This window comes from Ambystoma mexicanum, chromosome 6p (assembly GCF_040938575.1).
Source record: "Ambystoma mexicanum isolate Mex_15411 chromosome 6p, UKY_AmexF1_1, whole genome shotgun sequence".
Taxonomy (NCBI): Eukaryota; Metazoa; Chordata; class Amphibia; order Caudata; family Ambystomatidae; genus Ambystoma; species Ambystoma mexicanum.
Genome location: NC_090935.1, coordinates 1,321,728,152 through 1,321,749,409, shown reverse-complemented (window position 1 = coordinate 1,321,749,409; position 21,258 = coordinate 1,321,728,152). Strand labels below are relative to the sequence as shown.

The 21,258-nt window shown below is 43.2% G+C and overlaps 1 protein-coding gene across 11 annotated transcripts in view; it reads right to left on the bottom strand.

The window, feature by feature from the left end:
- Positions 1-307: 307 nt before the first annotated feature.
- Positions 308-21,258, bottom strand: part of BNC2 (basonuclin zinc finger protein 2) — a 526,652-nt gene continuing 505,701 nt past the window's right edge. For 9 of the 11 annotated variants that reach the window (XM_069625980.1, XM_069625985.1, XM_069625979.1 and 6 more), the window contains one exon: positions 308-11,051. In XM_069625980.1, coding sequence (XP_069482081.1) covers positions 10,415-11,051 — 637 coding nt within the window. In that variant the 3' untranslated portion in view covers positions 308-10,414. The remainder of the gene's footprint in view (positions 11,052-21,258) is intronic. The other 2 variants (XM_069625988.1, XM_069625989.1) reach the window with 1 other exon arrangement.

The following is a 21,258-nucleotide window of genomic DNA, read 5'->3' as shown; positions in this document are numbered from 1 at the left end:
CAACAAAGTCTGGGATGACACACAAAAAAGGGGTTGCTTGGTGTGCAAGCGCGGCCTGTTTCCATCTATCATCGCTTTCACTTCTCTTGTAAATGACCAAAGAGAAAAGCAGTCTATGATATTGTCTCAGGTGAACACCACCATTACCTGCTTCACCCATGCTACAGGGCGTCATCTTGATGAAGCAGTGTGGTGCTGGCCTCTGGGGCTTTTCTAATCATCAAGCCTTGATGTCTTAAAAAGAATGCTTTAAAAGAAAATCTATATGCCACTTTATGCTAATCACAGTGAGTTTGGGAGTCTCGTGTTTTTCGTATTTTTTTTATTGTAAATTTCAGTTTATTACAAACTTTATTTTACATTTCTTTACATTTGTTTCCTTAAATCTCTCCCCCTCTCATATTCATTTAAACTTATTATATAAAGCTTAAACAACTTTTATTGTGGATCTCAATTTGAAATAACCCTTCTGCTGATTTTACTCTGGGTTTGGTCCAGAAAATAATGAGGAGCGAAGTCAGCCACAAGATTGTCTAACAACTATGAAAGATGCCCTGAACCCATTCTGCCTGCCTGGCTGCTTCGCAGACCCTACAGAAATAGTAGTTTACCCACCGCAGACCGTGATGAACGTTTCAGGCAATTAAGTGAATTTGAGATAAGGAGAGACACCAGAATTATTAAAGCCATTGTTCTGCTCATCTACCTCTGAAATCACAAGATCAAATAGAAAAGTCTCTTTGGTGGATACAAGCACTCATTCCTTTCTGATTTAATTTAGTTTGAGTATGTTACCTATCAGTACCATGATAAGGAAGAACACAGGGAAACCCAAAGTAGAGTGCATTTGCAGGTGTGACCAAAAACACCTAACACCAAAAAAGAGGTATTTTCTACCAATTTTGGAAGGAAGAAGCATCTCAGGATGTCCATTCTTTCTGACCCAGTTAGGAACACTTTTGGTTTGCTCCCTTCTGGCATTCCACCTCACTATAGATTTAAGTACAAGAGACAAGGTGTAGCAAACTTCATATTGCTTACTTTGCCAACGATTAAGACATAAGACACAACTGAGCAAATGTCCAATATGAAATTGGTGGACTTTTCTGTGACACATATTGTCATTAAAGCTTAACAGTCATTATCCAAATATTTTAGATGTTGAATTGTATGTGATTTTTAAAAATAATGTAAATGGATGGATTTTGGAAATTGTTTTGCTTTTTTGGAACAGTTCTGAAATAAGAGATCAATTGATTGATCATTTTTTTACATGGAACTTCATAGTGGGTTATGACCGGTGCTTTTATTCCTGGGTACTTTTGACAACAAGACTTGCATAAAGAGATACTCTCTTACAGGCACCTAAGAATTTCTGAAGTATGAAAAAACGGCTGTGTACCATTTGAACATACTGAAAAAAGCCACCCAAAAACCTTCTGCTCAGATTTGTGTGCAGATTCTGGTAAATGAAAATCTTCTATTCCTGCATGCTGCATGGGGACTCAAAAATGCCTATGCATCACAGGACTGCACACACATCTTCAGTTCTGATGTAGGTGTACAGTATTTTACAAACATTTGTGGACATAATCACTAAACCACAAAATTGATAGCATCCATTACAAGGTGCTTTACTGAAGAAGTGGACATGGACTCATTATTTCTATTTCTTTTGTTAGTTTATCAATTTTCAGTAAGAGGTAAATTCTCCCGCCTTTTCTCCCCCAGAGACATTGTCATTGTAAACACTTTCATTTCCTTTTTGCACAGGTAGGAACGTATCACGTATAACTCAATCATACCTTGTTTCGCCCTTCATTACATTTTTCATTTCACGTATCTATTCACGGACAGGTGGGTTATCTGGAAATACCTTTGGTGAATACGAAAGGGTTCAAAGACTTTCTCTTCATTGAATGGAGCATGTAGTACATCACGCTTTTTGCTTTGTCCAAACGAGAGCTGGGCTCGTCAACCGGATCATTCAATAATAAAATCACAGTCAGGTGTTCAGATTATTCACAATGAAAATACATTTTATATATTTGCATATAATGAATTTCAGTGCACATTATTTCCTTACTTGTTGGTCATTCTAGAAACGATGACCGAATGTTACTATTCCGTTGAGTCAGCAATTCTAGTCCTACATATAAACCCTAGGCACAGGATCTTTATGGCAACTTTCAGAAGAAAACTGTGATCAAGCATACAGTTATGATCAATACACGCATGAAAAGCCTCAACAGTAGTCGCTCAGCATTTTGGGTCTAGGTATACAATTGATGGGACAGTCAAGCGTTGGATGTTGGCTCTGTGGCACTCGCTTGTCTGTGGATATGTGATTAATAACCGAAAATGTTAAGGGAAAGACAATTAAGTTCTTGTGGCAAACTCGAAATACTAGCTCGTGCCACTGTCCAGATGAGGTTTCAATGTAATGCTGCACTGCTATGTTATGCTCTGCCATGTCCTGTTTTAAGCTGTAAAAACATGCTGTGCAACGGCGTGTTCTGCGGAAAGAGCAATGTGTTCTTTTCCCAAAGATAAATGCTTGTTAACTTGATTCTACCCGAGTGCTACTGTATGTACTCATTCACTCCTTTTTGGTGGGGTTTGCTGTGATGTTTGTTTCCTTTTATACTCGTTGGTTAGGTCATGTTATATATATTATGTTGGAGTTTCATTATGTTTTGCTTTAAATGTCTAATTTTCAAGCGCCTTTGATGAAGCCATCGGAGAGCAGGAAGCAAACCCCTAAACAAAGAAGACATCTAATCTGTTAACTAGACCACACACCCCTCATTTGACCTGACAGGTGCTTGATGCCCTCTATTAACAGTACACAGTAACTGCAGCACAGGATGAAAAGGCTAGTCAAAGGCTGAATTGGGTAAATTAACTCCCATAACACCCCACCTCACTCTAAGAGGATTCCTGCCCCACACACCAATATAAGGACTTGTGAACCTCCAGGAAGGCCAGATGGGGCTTCTGCTCCCAACAAAAGAGCACCCTCAATTAAATGTGCCAATATTTCCTTTCCCCATCTAAAGAACCTGGCAGTTCATGTATTAGGGGAGTAATTAGAGTGGCATCACAGTGTTTTTCTTGGGCATGGTTTTTCCATGCCTTGGCTCACCATGACACTGTGGGAGGCTCAAACATCTGACCATAGCCAGGCTCTGTGTCCTTAAGCACTTCATATACAAACCTTGGGTTTTGGTAGCCATGACATAAACGAGAAAACAAAAAGGTGATTAGCTTATTCAAACTTGGAAAAATGTAAATTTCTGACATACAACCCCTCCCAGATATTGTTGGGGGCCTAGGGAAGTAAGTAGAAGGGCTCTGTCGTCTGCGTTTTCTCGGCAATGGCTTCAACCTGCCCAGGCTCACCATGCAGTGCGTAAATTCCAGACAACCCCACCCCACCCCCGCCTCTGGAGCAGAGAACAACTCTCCAGCTATCTCTCCTCTTGGCGCTGCACCCCAAAGAATCCAGTTGTGTGCCACATTACATTTGGTCCAATTGTACACATGGCTCCTCAACCCTTTCCTTCTCCGGCCTTCCTGTAAATCTTGTCTATCCCTCACCCACATCCCAACTATCTACCTGACACTGCTTACCCCTACTGAATGTTCTATCATACTCCTCCTTTGCCTTTCTGACAGGCAAAGTGTTTTGACGTCATGGCAGAAGGTGCTATACAAAAGCAAGATAACATAACAATGTAACATAACTGGGTCTTTTATTGCTCGACTGTTGCCATTTTAGCACCAGAGAAAAACAGCATTCCCTGGATTCCAGGGAATGCCTGTTGAACCCAAACAATTTCCTTTGTTTTCATAGATACCATTGTACCTAAAACCTTTATTAACAATTCGAACACATGGCCTGAACATCTCTAACATCTCAATACTTAATTACCACAGACAGATACTATACTAACAACACTACAGTGAACCACATGGACAACCATTGAAATGGTAAAGCTGAAATGCTTTATTCAACAGAAGAATATGGCTGCCAAGGTTGCTTAGATTGTTGCAAGTGAAGACCCCTGTTATTTCGTTGATGAAACTCCATTTTGACACATTTCCCAGATGCCTGCATAAGTATTACTTCCTGTTAAAAGGAAAGACAGGTCCAAGAGCGCTACTTGAGCAAACATAAAAATGGCATGTGGGTGGAGAGTGGAGGAGGTCACTTGGAGGAGCATGCAGTTGCTTGTGGGATAACGATTCTTTGGCCAGGGAGGAGCTAGTCACAGTCTTGCAGCTGGACAAGCTGATCCCCATTGCACACAGCAACTACGGACAGTGTTTTGCTCCGTTGCCACAGCCACCATGATATAGTGACAGAGCAGCGATATGCTCCAACAAACCATGCCCACCATTCACCTTTGGATCCCCTTTTCTTCAGAGATGTATTTCATTCAAATTTCCAGCAGAAAGTATTTTATGATAAAAGTGAAGTGCTAAAAGTGATGAAAAAGGGGCTCATTTTGAAAAGGAAGAATATGCATGTGTTTGAGCAATGCAGAGGAATGTTTCATATACATATCCTGAAAAAATATTGTAAACCAGGCAGAATCAATTGGCTGTCGCTCAGGGTAGTGGGAACATATTTTGAAGTGACTCTCCGCAGTTGCGTTGTTATACATCCTCACAAAATATAAACGGATACAAAAAAGAAAAAAAAACATAGGATCCAACTGAATGGGAAATTGAGCAGTGTTATCGTTCAGTTTGAAATTTAATCTCGAACAAATTCGACGATATGGTAAATGAAAAGAAAAATTACTCTGTAACACATCAGTGAATGTTGCACATTTTTCAACGATGTAGGTCTTCGGCTGACGCATCATGTTCTCATTTATTCTGACTATTTGCTTGGAACGGTTCCTGTGACCCACTGAGGAGCTCAGTTTCAATGAGCCGTGAAGTAAATAACACGTGTTAAGTCTTGAGTAAGACTTTTACTCGTGTGATTTACTTCACAGCTCATTTTCAACCATTGGAACGCAATTTGCATGTGTGCCACCTCCCTTCTTCTCCGCAATACAAATGCTAGAGACTTTGCGCCAGCATGCATTTTCATGCCCGTCCAAATGCTGGGGGTCCCTATCGGATCCGCAGGCTTTATGCACCAGCAAAAAGCAGGCGAGCCCCATTTTAAGTGCCTCTTGCCATGCATACATGGCAGGCAACATTTACTTCATTTGCACGTCGAAGTTCAAACGTGCAGGGCAAAAGGCAGCGACACGCTTGTATGCTGCTTTTTGCGCTGCACTTATGCAGCTTGCCGTGCAAATGACCAAAATTTGGTGGCGAGACCTGCTTACGTTGAAGTGTTAACGTAACGGTGGCCCCAATCAAATACGCAGGGACTTGAAAACTAGACCCTGACTGTTCTTTCTCTTGAGAACTTTGACACTGACAGGCACTGCTTAAATGCTGCAGTGAAAAGCTTTAAGAAGTAGAGGGCCAAAGGGATTAATGTCACTGGGACACTGCTTTGCAAGTCTTTGATTTTCATTGAAGAAACCTTTGCATTTCGTGAGCTGTAGTCTTATTAACTTACATAGTTCAAATTTACCTTGAGTAGCAGAAATGTATGATTTATTACTATGATTACAGGACTGGAAAATTGGTGTTCTAGTGACAGAGTAATGCTCTCTACCTACTACTAATGTTCTGTGATGGTCTGTGTTTATTAACCAAAGGAATACATCTTTCCTCATTTTAATCATCCCTGTTATCCTCTACGGGTTGGAAGCAAAGCCCCTCCTCTGGTATGGCAATTGGGAAAAATAGGAGGGTCTCCTATAGAAAGATTTTCTTGGGCTAACGTTGAGCCTTCCTATGTCAAGTCTCAGATTTGAATTGGGATTGCGTTCTTTAAAGGCCCAAGCTGGATGGAAGTTGATCTCTCTCCTCCACCTTTTGATAACAGCCAAAGGGAGATCGCTATATGCGGATATCAACTTGCAAATGGTAAAAGAAAGGTCGAGAATGCTTACAAATCAAGTTCATGGGCAGAGGAAGAGCTGGCAAATGCAAACACAAATCTCCAAACTCTAATTGAGAACCCAATGAAGGTTAAGAAACGGTGGGATGAAATGGACTGGAAAGTCACAATTGACACCATGCAATACTCAGGTCACGCCAATGTATTCCTGTTAGCTGACAAAAAGCAGGGATACTTGGCTAAATGCCTGGTAAAGTTCCGGTATAGGAAGACTAGGAATACGTTTCATAGAGTTTGTTTAAATGTGGTACACACAGGGGAGGTCCTTTCTAGTAGAAACCTAGGTGCCAACTAGATTGCTCTATGCAATGCATGCAAAAATCCAAAACAGCAATCCTTAAAACACCTGTTAATGGAATGCAAGGGAACTTGGCCGTTGAGTTCTGTGCTTTTGCAAGATTTGGGTTGGGAACGGCACATTTTCTGCCCAATATGTTCTGGGACAGACTGGTCTCAGGCCAAGTTCAGGCCCTCACAATTGCAGTGGTTCAGGTGTTGGAAAGAAGTCAGATAATGTTCTAACATGCTCAGTTAAGCATTGGTAGTAAAAACTTCAGCCTCTCTCAATCCTTGCATTCAACATTTTTCTTTTGTTTTATCTCTTGTTTTTCTGCTAAATGGTGGGTACATGATTTTATGACAATTTCTTTTAAGTGATGATATGTTTTTATATATGTCGATGGTATTTGATTGATTTATTTCTTTCCTAAATTTTGTATGGTAATATATATGTTGTTTTTGTAAAAGGTTCCTTTTAAGCAAATACAATTTAAAAAAAAAAATAAAAAAAAAAATGTAATTGATTGTTAGCCCATGACTGAACATCATGGACTTTTGGGCACAACATTTAATACACATTTTGCAAATTATTTTTTTTGTCTAAATGCTTTAAACATGGCTGTCTTTTTCGGACGTCTAAAATGCAAAAGAGGTTGAGTTGGATACACTGGATCTGGCGCTAGTCTTATTGGAGGTAATGATAGGCTGTGGTCACATCATTGAATACTGAAATCTAGGGACTAGGCCCCACATATATCACTTTGCATGCAACACGTATAGACAGTGAGATTTTGAGACACAACAGTTTTTTTGCACAATTTTCAAAAAGACCTGTGACTAGGCCGAAACACGTGTCAACAGCAAGGGCACCTTTTGTAATAAAGGCATTGATTGATAACCATTTCTTATCGCTGGCTTCTTCACTAGGAGATCTTTGGCACACAGCCTATCATTCATTACCTGCAATAAGACGAGTGCCAGATCCAGTGTACCCAACTCAACCTATGCTCACCGCGTTAGGTCTTGGGTAAACCTTTCCGTTACCCGGGGCAGGCAAAGTCCAAACTCCACCAATAGCTTAGTACATAACAACGTTAATTAATGAGTGAGCAGTATTATCCAGACTCTGCTTTTTAAAATAAAAAAAAGAAGAGTTTTAAAAATGTTTTAAATATTACATTCATTGTAGTTTAAAGGGCTATTTCCGTCTCGCCTTCAGACGGATCTGAAGTGCCATAATTCATTCCCAGAGCTTCAAAATGTCATAGCTCTGCGCTTGAGCTTATTTCTGGATCTCTAAACACAGGGGTTGGAAGAAGTATTTTTAAGTGAAAAATTCCTGGAGCCAACATTCCTTAAAAAAGTGTAATCGCCCAATTGGCAGGCGGCACTTGTAGATAAAATGAAGGACGCCCTGAAACAAGCAGCCTGGTGTCTCTTCCGTTGTAGATTTGTCATACAACAAGAATCGTTTTTTTCAGAGTTTAACCCAAAAAGAACGTTGCTCTTTAACTATTTGTTGGCAAGTCCACAGCATTTTATAAATTGATATGAACAGAAGGCAAATCTGGCGGATATGCAGCAAATGTATCCGTCAGTAAAAGTTATCAACTTTAAGCACAAGTGTAACAAGAGGACGAAAACATGGGAATTTCAGCACAGAATGGCATGTATTTATTATGTACCTCAAGCCATGGACATGTTTTCAATGCATTTGTAATAGTGTTTTTATTATTTTATTAATAAACATGATTTATTAATAAACATGTTATTTATACCATACAGTGCGTAAGTCAAAAACTGTGCTTTTCAATATTTTTTTTTAAATAGTGAAATTGTTTTTTTGTCGAAAATAATGTACCTTTTTGGATCTCTCCGGTAGTTTAGGATCATGGCAACAGCGCAGTACAAATAACGAAAACACGCTTGGTGAGAATGAAACGAGCACACATTCACTGAACTGGTCCTGGCGTCAACATATATATAGATACATGTGCTACATGTATGGTATAAAAACAAAGCATACGTCCAAATCAAACGAACAAAGAAAAGCACGTAAGACTCTGGGGAAAGGTCTAGAAAAAACATCATTTAAAAATTCCTCAGCTTTTTCAATGTAAACATTAGTGTCAGATGCACGTAACCTTTCATCAGGTCTCTTGTACTAATTTTACAAAAAAAATGTTACAGGTTTCACTCACTGAAGACGAAGAGGAACCAAAAAGCATGTCCAAAAGAAAGTGCGTACTCTTCCACACTGCTGTCGTCCCCGGGGTCTCCCAAAAATACACTGACTGCGTCTCACAGCTCTTAAACACAACAAGGAGTACTGTTCCTGGAATATTCCTTGATGCAAATACTGACATATCTTCTGATGCATAGCCTTTAATGGGAAGGAACGAATACTGCGAGCTTGAATTAACCCAGAGACTCGAGCAGGGGGGTTGGAGAGAGGGTAAGATACTTATTGTTTCCCTTGGCAAATTTAACTAAATGCATGCACATATGAAGAGCAGTTAAAAGGCGTGACCCGAAAGTCACATGTTGTGAAACCAAAACAACGTTTTTTAGGCCGCCGCCCATCAAGGGACTTGGTTTTTAATGCAACCGATAAGGAGAAAAGCACAGAGTCCCTGTATGTGCTACCATAAACTGAGATATTCCATGTAACAGATAGCTTTCTTCAAAACAAGGCGAGTTGGCCCATAAGCCATAAGCACTTGCCTGGTGCTTGAATTGTCTTGGTTTTTAAGTGCTTCTGCCCAGGCCTCCACTGCTGCCTCTGAGCTTCATCGGAGCCATGAGCTTTCTTTTCGCATCTCAGCCACCCCAGTGCACATCCCACAAGATTCTAATCGGCCACGAAGGGCTGCACACGAGAGCTTTTCATTTTCGATAAGACATCTCTCAGCAGCACCGTTTAGAATAATAGCATTTGACCACTGCTTTGAGTTTAGAAAAGTTCTCTTCATCAGCTAAGGTAGACAACGCCTATTAACACACACTGCTTCACGGGAACTGATAGGTCTGGGTTGGGAGGAAGGTGGCCGAGGTCTCGACTTAATGGAATGTTTGGTGCTCCCTCACAAAGCAAGTGCTTTCACATAGAATAAGCTCACCCCCTTTTCTTCAGCCCATCAAACATGCAAAGCTTGGCTTAGGACTGTCGAGTCTGTCTGAAATGTGGGCAAAGTTGGCAGCTTTTGCCACAATTATAATGAATACTTTTTTTTGTGTAACTTTGTTTTGCCATTCAAGCTACTGGCCACGTGCTGGTTGCCGTGGTGTGCGTGGAGAATCGATGGCAATTGTCTATGAACTTGTGTAAACTTTGCAAAGTGTACTCATCCCTTTGTAGTGTTTGGAAGGGAAGGGAAAGTGCATGATTGGAGGAATGAGATAGTACCAAGCCAAAAAAAAGCTTTAGATGAGGCGCTGTAGGCATGCCAACACCTCTGAATGACCATAGCTAGAAGGTAGTTCAAACTAACATGAGCATCTTTTTTTTACCTTTGCAAATGTGCACCGAAGCAAACATAAATGAAAAGAGCAAAACTCGTCTTCTCGCGTACCAGACATCTGGATGTAACTGTGAAGGAAAACAAGGTAACTGACGACTACCATTGATACAACTCGTTCATACCGAGGGCTGCCGCGCCCAACTATTTACAAGTCAATCTGCCACGCGCCACTGAAGAGTCCCTGCAAGCACACAGAGACAATGGAGGGAGGCTGCGCTTTGTGAAGGTCCTTTCTTCTTGTTTTCTGTTTGCAGGCAAAAGTTATGGGTAGATCACACTGTCTCTTTCCAGACGACCCATGAATCAATTTTTTTAATAAAAAAAAAATTGGGAACGGGAAGGGGGAGTAAGTGTCCACGCACTTGACTTGATGAGTGCGTTTCAATTCTATGGTAAAATAATAATATTAATACAAAAGCACCTGTTGTGTGTTTCCTTTTTTGTAAAAAAAAAAAAAAAGAAATATACATTTGTTCATACACACACACATATATATAGATATGTATATTTATATATATGGCAGTTCAGACACGTGAGCCATCTTTGAGAATTGGTGCTTCCAGAGTCCATTTTGGAACTACTCTACATGTGTGAATGGAATGTTTTTGTGGAGATTAGGGTTCTGGCTGTGCCGATTCCGGCTGCGTACTGAAGAAAACATCATGTTGCACCCCAGGACCTTGCACTTGTGCATTTCCCGGAGATGGACAGTCTTGTAGTGCACTCGCAGTGTGCCCTTGTTACTGTAGAGTTTATGGCACATGTTACACATTATCCCACCATTGGCCATGCTGTTGAACATGTGGGAATCTGGCGTCTCAGCGTCCCCGCCAATCGCCATGGCATCTGCTTTATGGGAGTACTCTGCGCCATCGCTGGCTTCATCAGTGTCGTCCAAGAGGATGCCCTCGTCACTCCCTGCATCCGATTCTCTCGAGGAGTGGATGCTGCTACTCGATTGGATGCTGGACGTAGTGCTCAGGTCAAGGACCACATAGTCTTCAGAGATTCCCCGGCCAAACCCATTCATGTGGGATTCTTCAGCACCAACAGGGGAGGAGGTCTCATCGCGGACGTCAAAGCCCATGTGGTGCTGCCCACCATAGATCTTCATCAAGAATTCGTCTCGCAGCGATGGGTGAGACGTATCGATCCCCATGTCATCCAGTTCTTTGGTCAACAGCTTGCGGTGTAGGTTAATGTTGGCACTGTGTCTAGGATGAAGGAAAGAGACAAAAGGGAAGGAGAAAAAAGAAAAGCCCAATTTAAAGATCACAGATTCATCAGTTATTTGATCAAACCTACATCTGCAAATTGCCATTTACAAAATGTCTGTACATTATAGTTTATGAAATCCGGTCCTAGTTTAGCTGTGGAAAATGGAAAGTATGTCCTGGTTTACACCTTCAAATTCGAATTTACTTCTCTCAATACTAACGTTCTCACCTTTACACCACCCAACTTTTCTCTAAGTGAGCACTTGGGGTGATGTTCTGTGTTCTGAGAACAAAGGCCGCTCACACCCCTCTTTGCATGCATATTCTATAGTGTGCATGTTCTGCACCCCAAGAGACAGACTACTGTGTAAGAGAAGAGATGGAGAATGTTTGAGACATACTATATCAACAATGAAATCTGGCCAATTTTCCGATCAAGGTTTTCCAATGCAACCTTTTAAAAAAAATGTTGGCTGAAGAGCAATTCCCACCTTTCCGCACACAGAAAAACAAGTCTGTTCAATTTTCTTAAATGATTAATCTACCAAGAGCATGATTTCGTGAGAGGGCTTTGCTAAGCTGGAGGCAAGGCCATGTGCTTTTGTTTACATGGGAGATCACTTGGTTTGTTAATAGTTGGGTTCCAAGGGTGTGGCTGGGAATTTAACAGCTTCACAATACAGCTCATATTGTATTTTACAGCTACAACTTGTTTCTATTCATGCACATTCGACTCTCTCCCACTGTCACCTATGTGCCTTCCTGTCTCCTGCCCATCTCTTTCCTCTCCGTATGTCTCTTTTCTCTTGATCTAGAAATAAACAGACACTCCAAGATGTCACTTTCTCCATCCCGTCACCCTGGCGCTCCTCTTATCCAGTGCCTCCTCTAAAATGAAGCTAGACCGATAAGACACTCTTTGAGATACCATGTCCTTATTAGCATTAAGGTTAAAATTGCATGGATGCTGTGCACAGTGAACATAGAACAAGTACAGAGAAACAAACCCTGATGCCTATTATTTTAGCCTAATGTCATGATACAACTCTGCTGCTGTTCTCTACTTTTAGTGGGAGGTACCATGAGAAGAAAAAAGCATTTTAGTGCCAACCATTGCATGCTATCCCCTTAGCCCGCTTTATGGTAGAGTCCAGATTGCAGTTGCAAGCCTGTACATAACATACACAGACCCACCGGAATAGCTGATTTAACAAATATAGGGTCACCACTTCCAATTATGGAGCACAAATTCCTCTTCGTGAAAGGATGGTCTCTTTAGTTTTAGCTCAACTTTTTTTTATCTTCCACCCTTCAAAAATAAATATTGTTCCCAGGTGCATGCCATGGCAAGGGGTCGGCACCAGTACCCGATGGCCTTCCATTACAGGAAGTACCAACATAGGGATATGAAGCAACAACATAGGTTGTCCTGCCAGAGTCTCAGAACCACCAGCGGGCGGGTATGGAATCTGGTACTCCAACTTCCCAGAACATTTCCCATTTTGTTGCTTCTGGATTTTATGGATTTTGGAAGGAAGGTCAGTAAGAGGGGACAGCAGGATCACCATATATGGACATTGTGGTTATGCGCATGCATACATCTACAAACTTGGAGAAATGCTCTTGGTCCAACGTCCATGAAAAGCAAGAACTTCAACACTTGGCGTCTAATGGGCCGCAGAGCTAATTTTGCAATGGAATAAAAAGGAAAAAAGAAAATAGGTCTTCGTAACAATGGGCATCATTGGTGTAGTTAATTGAAACAACCAAAGTGTAACAGTCGAAACAGACAACAAGGAATTAATAATTGCCCCTTCCTTCACTTCAGAATCATGGGTTTTGCCATGATTGCTCTTTAAATCTTTTGGATTAATATGGGTTAGCTTTAAAGTCCATTGCAGATACCCCATCTGGGGTACATGTGCAGGCACCACGACGCAATAATGCAGAATGAGGGGGCAAGAAGATTAGAGGTCTGGTAGAGAGCGTGAGACGGGAGTCCCATAGAGGGCACAGTAACAGCTAAGCCGTGCATTTGGATTCTCCTGCTCATTTTCCTACATTGCTTCTTTTCACTGGAACCAGAGGGTGTGCTGCAACCACTCCTGAATCCACAAAATACCTCTCGATCTGTTGCTCTGTATTGCTGGACTCCCCTTAGTCCTTGTTGTCATGGAGCTGGACAGTTGTCTACCAGCGCACCCATGCTGCCTGCCTATCACCCAATAGCCTGGACTACCAGCACATTCAACTCCATTGAGCCTGCAACACCATCACAAACGAAGACCAGAGATTCTCAGGCAGTGTTACAAAACTGCTGACCACCAGAACCGCCACGCCCCCCAACAAGGCACCCAGATCATCATCTGCAATGCAGCTCAAGGCAACCTTTGCTGGACAGCCGGGTTACAACTTGTGGGGGAAGGATAGCCTAGGGGCAACATGCTCGCGTAGGAAGCAAAACAACATGGAGCAACACAGGTTCGATCCCCGGGTCCGCGCTTAGAAACCTCTGGGTATCAAGCACATTATGAATAACCTATCATATCATATGATTCTTGCTGCTTTAAAAAAAGGTTTACCTGCCCTTTCAGAAAGGTTCCCACCTCCAGATGGTGAGAGTGTCGGCACTACTAGACAGTAGAGCTGGGAGTGCCAGAGAACTCACGGGTAGGGCGGAGCCAGTGTGTCCAGCCCTGCTCTACGAGCCAAGTGCAAGCAGATCCAAGGAAATGGCCATGTGGTTGTGGGATGTTGCGGAGGAGGAGAGAAGAGGGAATGGCAGCGCTGGGAATGGGTCGGGGGTTGGAACAGTGGTATGTCTTTTGGATGGCTCAGGGAACGCTGCTGCGGCAGAGAACAAGGGATTGTGGTGCTGGGGGGAGGGATAGAAGGCAGGGACAGCACCAGTGTTTTTTGGATGAGGTGAGGGGCTAAAGCAGAGAATGAGAAAGTGTATGGTGGAGATGGAGGATTGGGAGATGGTAGGGAGAGTGCCAGTGGTTTAAGGATGGGGAGGGGGCTGGGGCAGAGAACAAGTAAAAGGGGATATTGGCCCGAGGGGATAAGGGTTGAGACAGTGCTGGTGTTTTGTGGATTGCACAGCGGAGGGTGCAGGAACAAAAGGATGGTTTCACTTTGGGAACAGGGACAGAGACTGTGTTTTTTGGATGATGCAGGGAATGGGGGATATTGGAGATTGCGGCTCAAGCAGAGGGGAGTGAGCGCCGGAGGAGCAAAACGAGGTGGAACAAACCTTTGAATTTGCTGCCATTCCACCCACCCTATGTACTGCCATACCAAGAGGTGCTCCTGTGTCCTGTCCTAGCCCAGGACAGAAAGTCATGCAGTAATGTTCCTGTAAGTGCTGTCGTCACATCCGGAACAAATATTTGCAGGCACAGGCACTAACCAGAACGTAGGGCAAGTACAGAGCTCAAGTTATGGAGGGAAACTTTGCCTGACTATTCTGACCACTAGCTGACACTTTTGCACCATCCCCCAATCCCCTATGATCAGTTTAGATCATACATTTTTCTGGAAATCTTCAATACGTGCAGGAAAAGCTAACTCATTTTCAAGTGAAAGAATGCCAGAGATGCTTCTGTGGATGGATGCAATAACTTTTTATACACCTCCAGCAGGCACTGACATTGCATGCTGTATAGATGTATACTTGACAGAATCTCCCAGCTTCGTCTACCCGTATAGCACTTGTTGTATGTCCAGGAGAAATCAGTACATTATTTTCTGGCATACTCACGGGCTTATGACACATTTATTTGAGGGCATGCATCTCAGGGGACAAGCAACTTGGACTTGGGATCAGGATGTCTAACGTGGGCATTCAATCTCCTTCCAGGCTTCTCCCAGTTTGCTCAGGGATCACAGTCTGTTATGATATGTTCCAGGTGGGGCACACTGCATTGCCCACCAAATGCCCAGGTGCTGTTCCACTTCATGTGCCCATAGTACAATATTTAGCACATTTTATGAGCCCACTGTGGGGAGGAACAGCAACATACACTGTATCCTTCATTACTCCACTTTTTATAGGGGTATAGCCAAGTCTGACATGAAATGACAGACGTCATGCAATAGCTTCCACTAATTCACTTGGAGCTATGTGCCCCGATCAGGACCGACACACGAGAAGGCGCAAACAGAAAGACATAATTCATGGTCATCAGCTGATCCCTGAAAGCTCGGTAAAACTCTGCTATACTTGCATCAGTCTCAAAGCCCTGTCATCCTCAAAGCCCTACTGTAACCTCCTCTAACTTGCACAGTGATCCAATGCTTCCCAGCTAAGTTCATGCATGCATGCATACATACATACATAACAAGTCTTCCATGACTAAAGAGCAAAGCTCTCCTACCAAAGTGACTATTATTCATGTCCCAGCCCAGCTTTGTGCTTGTCGAAAAATACTTAAGTTGGGATGACATCACTAGTTCATTGGACAAATGAAGTTAGATGCTCAGGCTTTTGTCATCTGTTTTTCTCAGCACCCAGTCAACAGGCTTTTGGGCTGTATGTACAAAAACTACAACATATACTCAACAAAGGGCATACTAAAAGACTTTTGCTGTCTAATGAGTTTATATGACATAAATGAATTGTCCAGGAGGCAGTAGAAAGCTATGGCAATATTAATGTCCTCAATTGCGTTCCCATCCCATAGTTGGTCTTTCACTTGGTTTCCCATGCAGACAAACTAGGGCATACAAATCTGGTTTTACAATCCAGGGGTGGGGAGTGGACATATCTGTATTTGCACTTTGCTGTACAGGCTTATTTCATTTCATCTGTACTTGAACAGTTTGCAGTCAAATGCATTCAGTAGACATTGAGATCAATATTCGCGGTGCTTCATCTAATTTTAAGTGGGTATCGACTGGCACCAGAAGTGGGCAGAGGATGTCGCTGCTCGATATAAGGAAGCTTGGTATCCCAGATTGTAGAGGACTACAGCATGCCGTTTGAGACCAGGCAAACAAGTTCTCTTTGACGCACGCTTGCAGTGCAAGCAGTCCCAGTTAAGTTGTTTGGGTAAACATGGAGATCCATGCACAACAAGTAGACAATGGTAGAAATATTATTTTGAATTCTGGACAATGGGAAATGAGATCCTGGGCAATGGCTGGGCATTGTTGGGCATCTTTAATACCAACAGGCATGGGTTTGGTGACCACACCAAATTAACTAAGGACTGGTAGAGTAGCTGGTGTCAGGACCCCGGGCATTACGAATGACATTTTTGGATAAACTGCTCAGAAGGTCTACCTGTTTGTGGACAGTCTGCAGGGGGGAATGCCCAATCATGATATCTCACTGGGCTTTGCTGCTGCCATTGTACAGGGTCGCTAGGGTGCAGAAACTATTAGCGCCCAAGAAGACCAGCCACAGAAGATTTGAAGACAGCTCACTGGTTGCTGAATGGGTCAGGAAGCTCTGGGGTTTTACATTGAGAGGTTTATGAGAAAAGTCTGGTTATTACCATAGAAATGCTGCCTGGGAAGAAGGATTATGTCTGGAGGGGCACCTTTTTTAACGTCAGGCAACTTCAATATGAAAATGTGCTGTTAACGGTTCGCTATAGCCTCCAAAGGAATAAACCTTTCTCTTTCTCACTATTAGTATTGCACGCAGGGTCGCTTGCTTTTGGTAAAATCACAAGGTTAGGCGCTACTGAAGAGTCCAACTGTTGACCTTTGGGTTTGGATTTCCTCTGACAAAAATAAACTTATACCAGAATCAAAGAGCACAAGAAAATCGCAAGGAGGGTTTGGGGTGTGACACGAATTAACTTCCGGGGCACCAGTGGTCCAGGGATAAATATCGGTTTCTAAACCAGCAATCAGCCCCACACTTCTAGTACACCAGAAGGGATCCAAACAGATTGGAAACACGGCAAATTATAAATTTCTGTTTCCAATTTTGGTAACGTGAAAGGAACGGCAGGCTTATCACTGCAAGGTAGTGGATCGTTGGTTAGTTGCAACACAGCGAAAATACAATCATTACCCAATGATAAAAGGGACTGTCCAGTCAAGGTTGTATAAAAATATCTACTTTATTATTATTATTCAAAACACCATTCTAGCACACTACAAAATACAACCCACGCTGTAAAGCAATGCAGAGGACAGTTTCAAGAACGAAAATGTACGCACTCTGGATACTGACAGGAGGGTAGTCGGTAAAGTAATTAATTGCAGTAGTGCAAGGATACTTGGTTTCAGCACAAAGGGAGCAAAGGGTCATAAAATGTCACAAGGGGCCTCCACAGAAGGACCTGGGGGACAGAACCATAATGTACCTTGTGCTTGTAGAAGTTCTAAATGGTCAACAGTGTAGATTCGGTCTCAGGGCTCTTTGCATCTTCTGCAACAGCGTTCAAGACGGGAGACAGCTGCAGGTATCAGGCGGCAGCAGTTCACTGAGCGAGGCTGGACAGACGGCTGCAGGCTGGCCTACACCGCGGCTCAGGGTCAGGAATACTTTCAGAGCTGGTTGGCGGGTCTGAAGCACTGGTTGAGGCATCTCACGACTGCGGAGTGACAACAGTCAGCTGTGTAGTCGGTTGCAGCTCGAGGTGTTCGACCGGCTCAAAAATGTCCTTTAAGGCAGACGCTGGTTGATGCTTGCTGATGCACTCATCCTAGCTTCTTCACTGGGTTTATGTCGTCCTTTAAGGTGGAAGGTCCAAAGATGCGGAGAGTGTTGCAGGCACTGGAATTGTCCTGGGTTTGGTTCAGAGACTCGCTGGCACTTCCCACCTACGAAGCTTGCTTACAGAGGCTAGCAGGGCACCCTGTGTGCTGGCTGGGTACCAGTTCTAGAGCTGCTGGAGGATCCTCTGGAAATCATGAAAAGGGGAGTATTGCTGTGCCATGGGTTTTAAAGCAAACGGGTTAGTACATTTTAGTAACCTCTTCTTGCCAACTCTCCATTTTGCAGTAAATGCGTTAGTGCGCGTCACATCTATTCCTTTGACAAAGAAGAGAAAACACCAGAGAAACAGGAAAAGTATATATATATATATATTAAAATGATTCTGTATTTGGTTGCACATAAAAGGGTTAGAATAACTGTTGACTGGTGGTATTCAACCCAAATATACAGTACAGACAACCAGCAAAAAATAGTGTAGATAAATACAAGAAGCAAAAAATGATATTATTAATAATGAGTTTGTAAATCAAGAGAACACACACATATACATTCATGTTCATTAATCACAAAAATGTAAGTTTAAATCAAGGAGGTGGAAAAGGAAAGAAGGGGAAATGTATGGAAAAAGAAGTAGAGAAATTAGCAAAGGTGTAAGAGGACACAAGGTGATAGTAGCAAGAAGGGGACAGAGTCATTCCTGTCCTATCATAATACTAAAAGCAGATCATTAAGCTGAACAATACTTATGCAGGTAAAGTTTTGGAAGATCACTTTGTCAATCCCAATTTGAATCTAAAGAGGAATTCAAAAATTGCAAACAAAATAGTAGTGGTACATCTCAGGAGTAGCTTCGTTTTCCGAGGTCAGGATTCAGTATATCCCTCTGTTCCCTGGGAGATATAAAGGGGAGGGATCTTGCTTCCCTCTTTGAAATGTCTTGCATCACTGGCAGAAACTGCAAAGCAGACTGTACCTTCAGCCAGGGTCCAAATGAGTTCTTCTTGTTACTCCTTGTGAAGTCTTCAGATGATTTGCCCAAAAGAGTGGCTCAGCACTCTTAAATCTGGGTGGGCCACAGTGATTGGTGTAGGCTAAGCCTACCTTAATGAACCAATCCTGGGTCCCCACCAACAATCACTTGTATGCATGAGGTCATAACCTGAGTGTTTTGCAACAGAAAAGGTAAAGGGGTGAAAACATGTAATACTAAGTCCCACCCACATTACTGTCTGTTGTGGATCAAAGGGTCTTCTCTAGTTAATGGTGGTCTCTGTGGTTCCTGAATAAAGCGGCAGGTCTCCCTTGAAGCTGTGGTGCGAACAGACTTTCTGTCTCCATCAATCCACATACTCGTACCTTCTTAATGGGGTCTCCCTGCGGGAGGCGCCTACGGTAAACACATAGTCCCAGACATGGAAGGTCACTTCCCTTGATACTGAGAGGCGGGAGCTGTCTTCAGGTTGACACTGATGCATATCAAAGGTTGTTGGGGTTTCCGGTCTCCTTTGTTAACCTATGCAACCATGTCCCATCTGTACCTGTTTGAAGTATACTTTATTAGCATGTTAATTATGTTAATTGATACCACCATCTGCAGAGGGTAAACAAATGGACAGGGTGGGTCCATGGAGCTTTTGAAGCTAATTAGGCTGGCCATGGCAGATGGAAAGTATGGAAGATGGAAAGTTTTGGCCCGCCCCCTCTGAGATGCATCATGCACTCCACCTGTCAGATCCCAACTAAATATGACAGGGAGGACTGCACTTGTAGGCTGTGTCCACCCAGAGTACACAGGTTTATGTGTATGTCGTGCAGTGAGCATAGGAAAATGTGTGCAGATTAGCCCCACGCATTTTCCGGAGGTTGATCTAACATTATTCAATTTCATTTAAAATGTCAAAAAAGCCCAGGCGAGCACACACACAATGTGCAGATGGTCGAATTCCTCACAGGGCGCAAGCAGGTGCAGTCATGGGGCCACCTGTGTACTACTTGTTAGCACCAATGGAAGGCAAGTCTGAATGTTGTACCCCACAGGCAACATTGCTGTACATATAATGTGGCTGCCTGTCAATCAGCGATGAGGATGGCTCATGAAGGTGCTGGGCATATGTTTGCATATGTGGGCACTGTCAAGAGTCATGTGGGGTAATAACCTTGTCGTGAAAAGTGCATGCTGACTTGGTTTAGGTGCTAGATGGCTTGATGAAATGTTACTCTATCGGAGGGCAACTGCCGTTGGCAGCTGGTACTGTCTGATGATTCTTTGGAGGGTCTCTGCCTCTTGGTGATAAAGCAGGACTAATGCACATTTGAGGGTAAAATAGGAACAAAAGAATAAACAGGACACAGTCTCTAAATCTACATAAATGCGTGGTCTATGTTAGCCTGATCAACACGCAATTAAAATCCGCCTCTGCGGACAGTAATTGCTCAAGCCCAGCAGGAAAACCTGGGTAGTGTGTGATTACAGGCATTTCTGCCTGGAGTGACCGTGGATTGCTCAGTGTCAATTTCTTTGCTTGGCAGAGCAGACAATCTGGGGCACTCCGTAACAGGGCCAATTGCTGGCCCCTCCAAAGAAGTGAGAAAACGAAATAATTTCATTGAGCAGGAGGCTTATCTAAAGTTTAGTAGTGTCTTTCCAGGTATTGTTGGTTCCATGTTAACGCTTTCGTACACAAGAGACAGCAGAGATTCAGGGCATGCAACATCTCGATGCACATGACACATGACACTGCACCTGCCAACGGTAGGAGGATCTCGACGGCAAGTTATCCCTTTCCTGGCAGAAGTCTTTACCCAAAACCACCAGCCTAATAAGACGGATCTCCCCTTCCACCTAGCGGTAGACGCGGCTACCGTCAGGCTGTATGAATCACCATTTCCGATGGTATGGGCCAGTGTACAGAACAGGGTTAGGCAACACGAGGCAAAAGTGGAGAGGAAGTATTGAGGGTGTTAGCTGTTACAGGTGGTAAGGGTTCTGCCTCTACTTTAAATGAGCAAATATTGTGGTCAAAGTTCCACTCTTGGACAAAATGATCACTGCTATAGATCAAAGGGCCTGTGTTGGAGGCACGCGCCTTGTCTGACTAAGCGGCAGCCGTGTGCATGCCACAAGCACACTGTATTGGCACGATGTGCATATTTTGGCTCATAGGGCCTCATTACGACCCAGGCGGTAAGTTACCGCCTGGGCCGTGACTTTACCACCATGGCGTAAACTACGTTTACGCCATGGTGGTTGGCGGACTTACCGCCCCATTCCGACCTTGGCGGGGCGGTAAGTCCCCAATCCCCATTTACCCTTCCCCATTCCCATTTTTGCCCCATAGGGCATAATGGGAGTAGGGAAGGCGTTAATTACGCCACCGTAAATTACGGTGGGGTAATTAACTCCATGGTGCCTTAGCGCCATGGATTTTAACACCTGCTAATAGCAGGTGTTAAGTCCGCCATGGCGCTAAGGGACCTCGTACTCAGGCGGTAAGGGTCGGCGCTGTTTACGCCGCCGTAAAACCC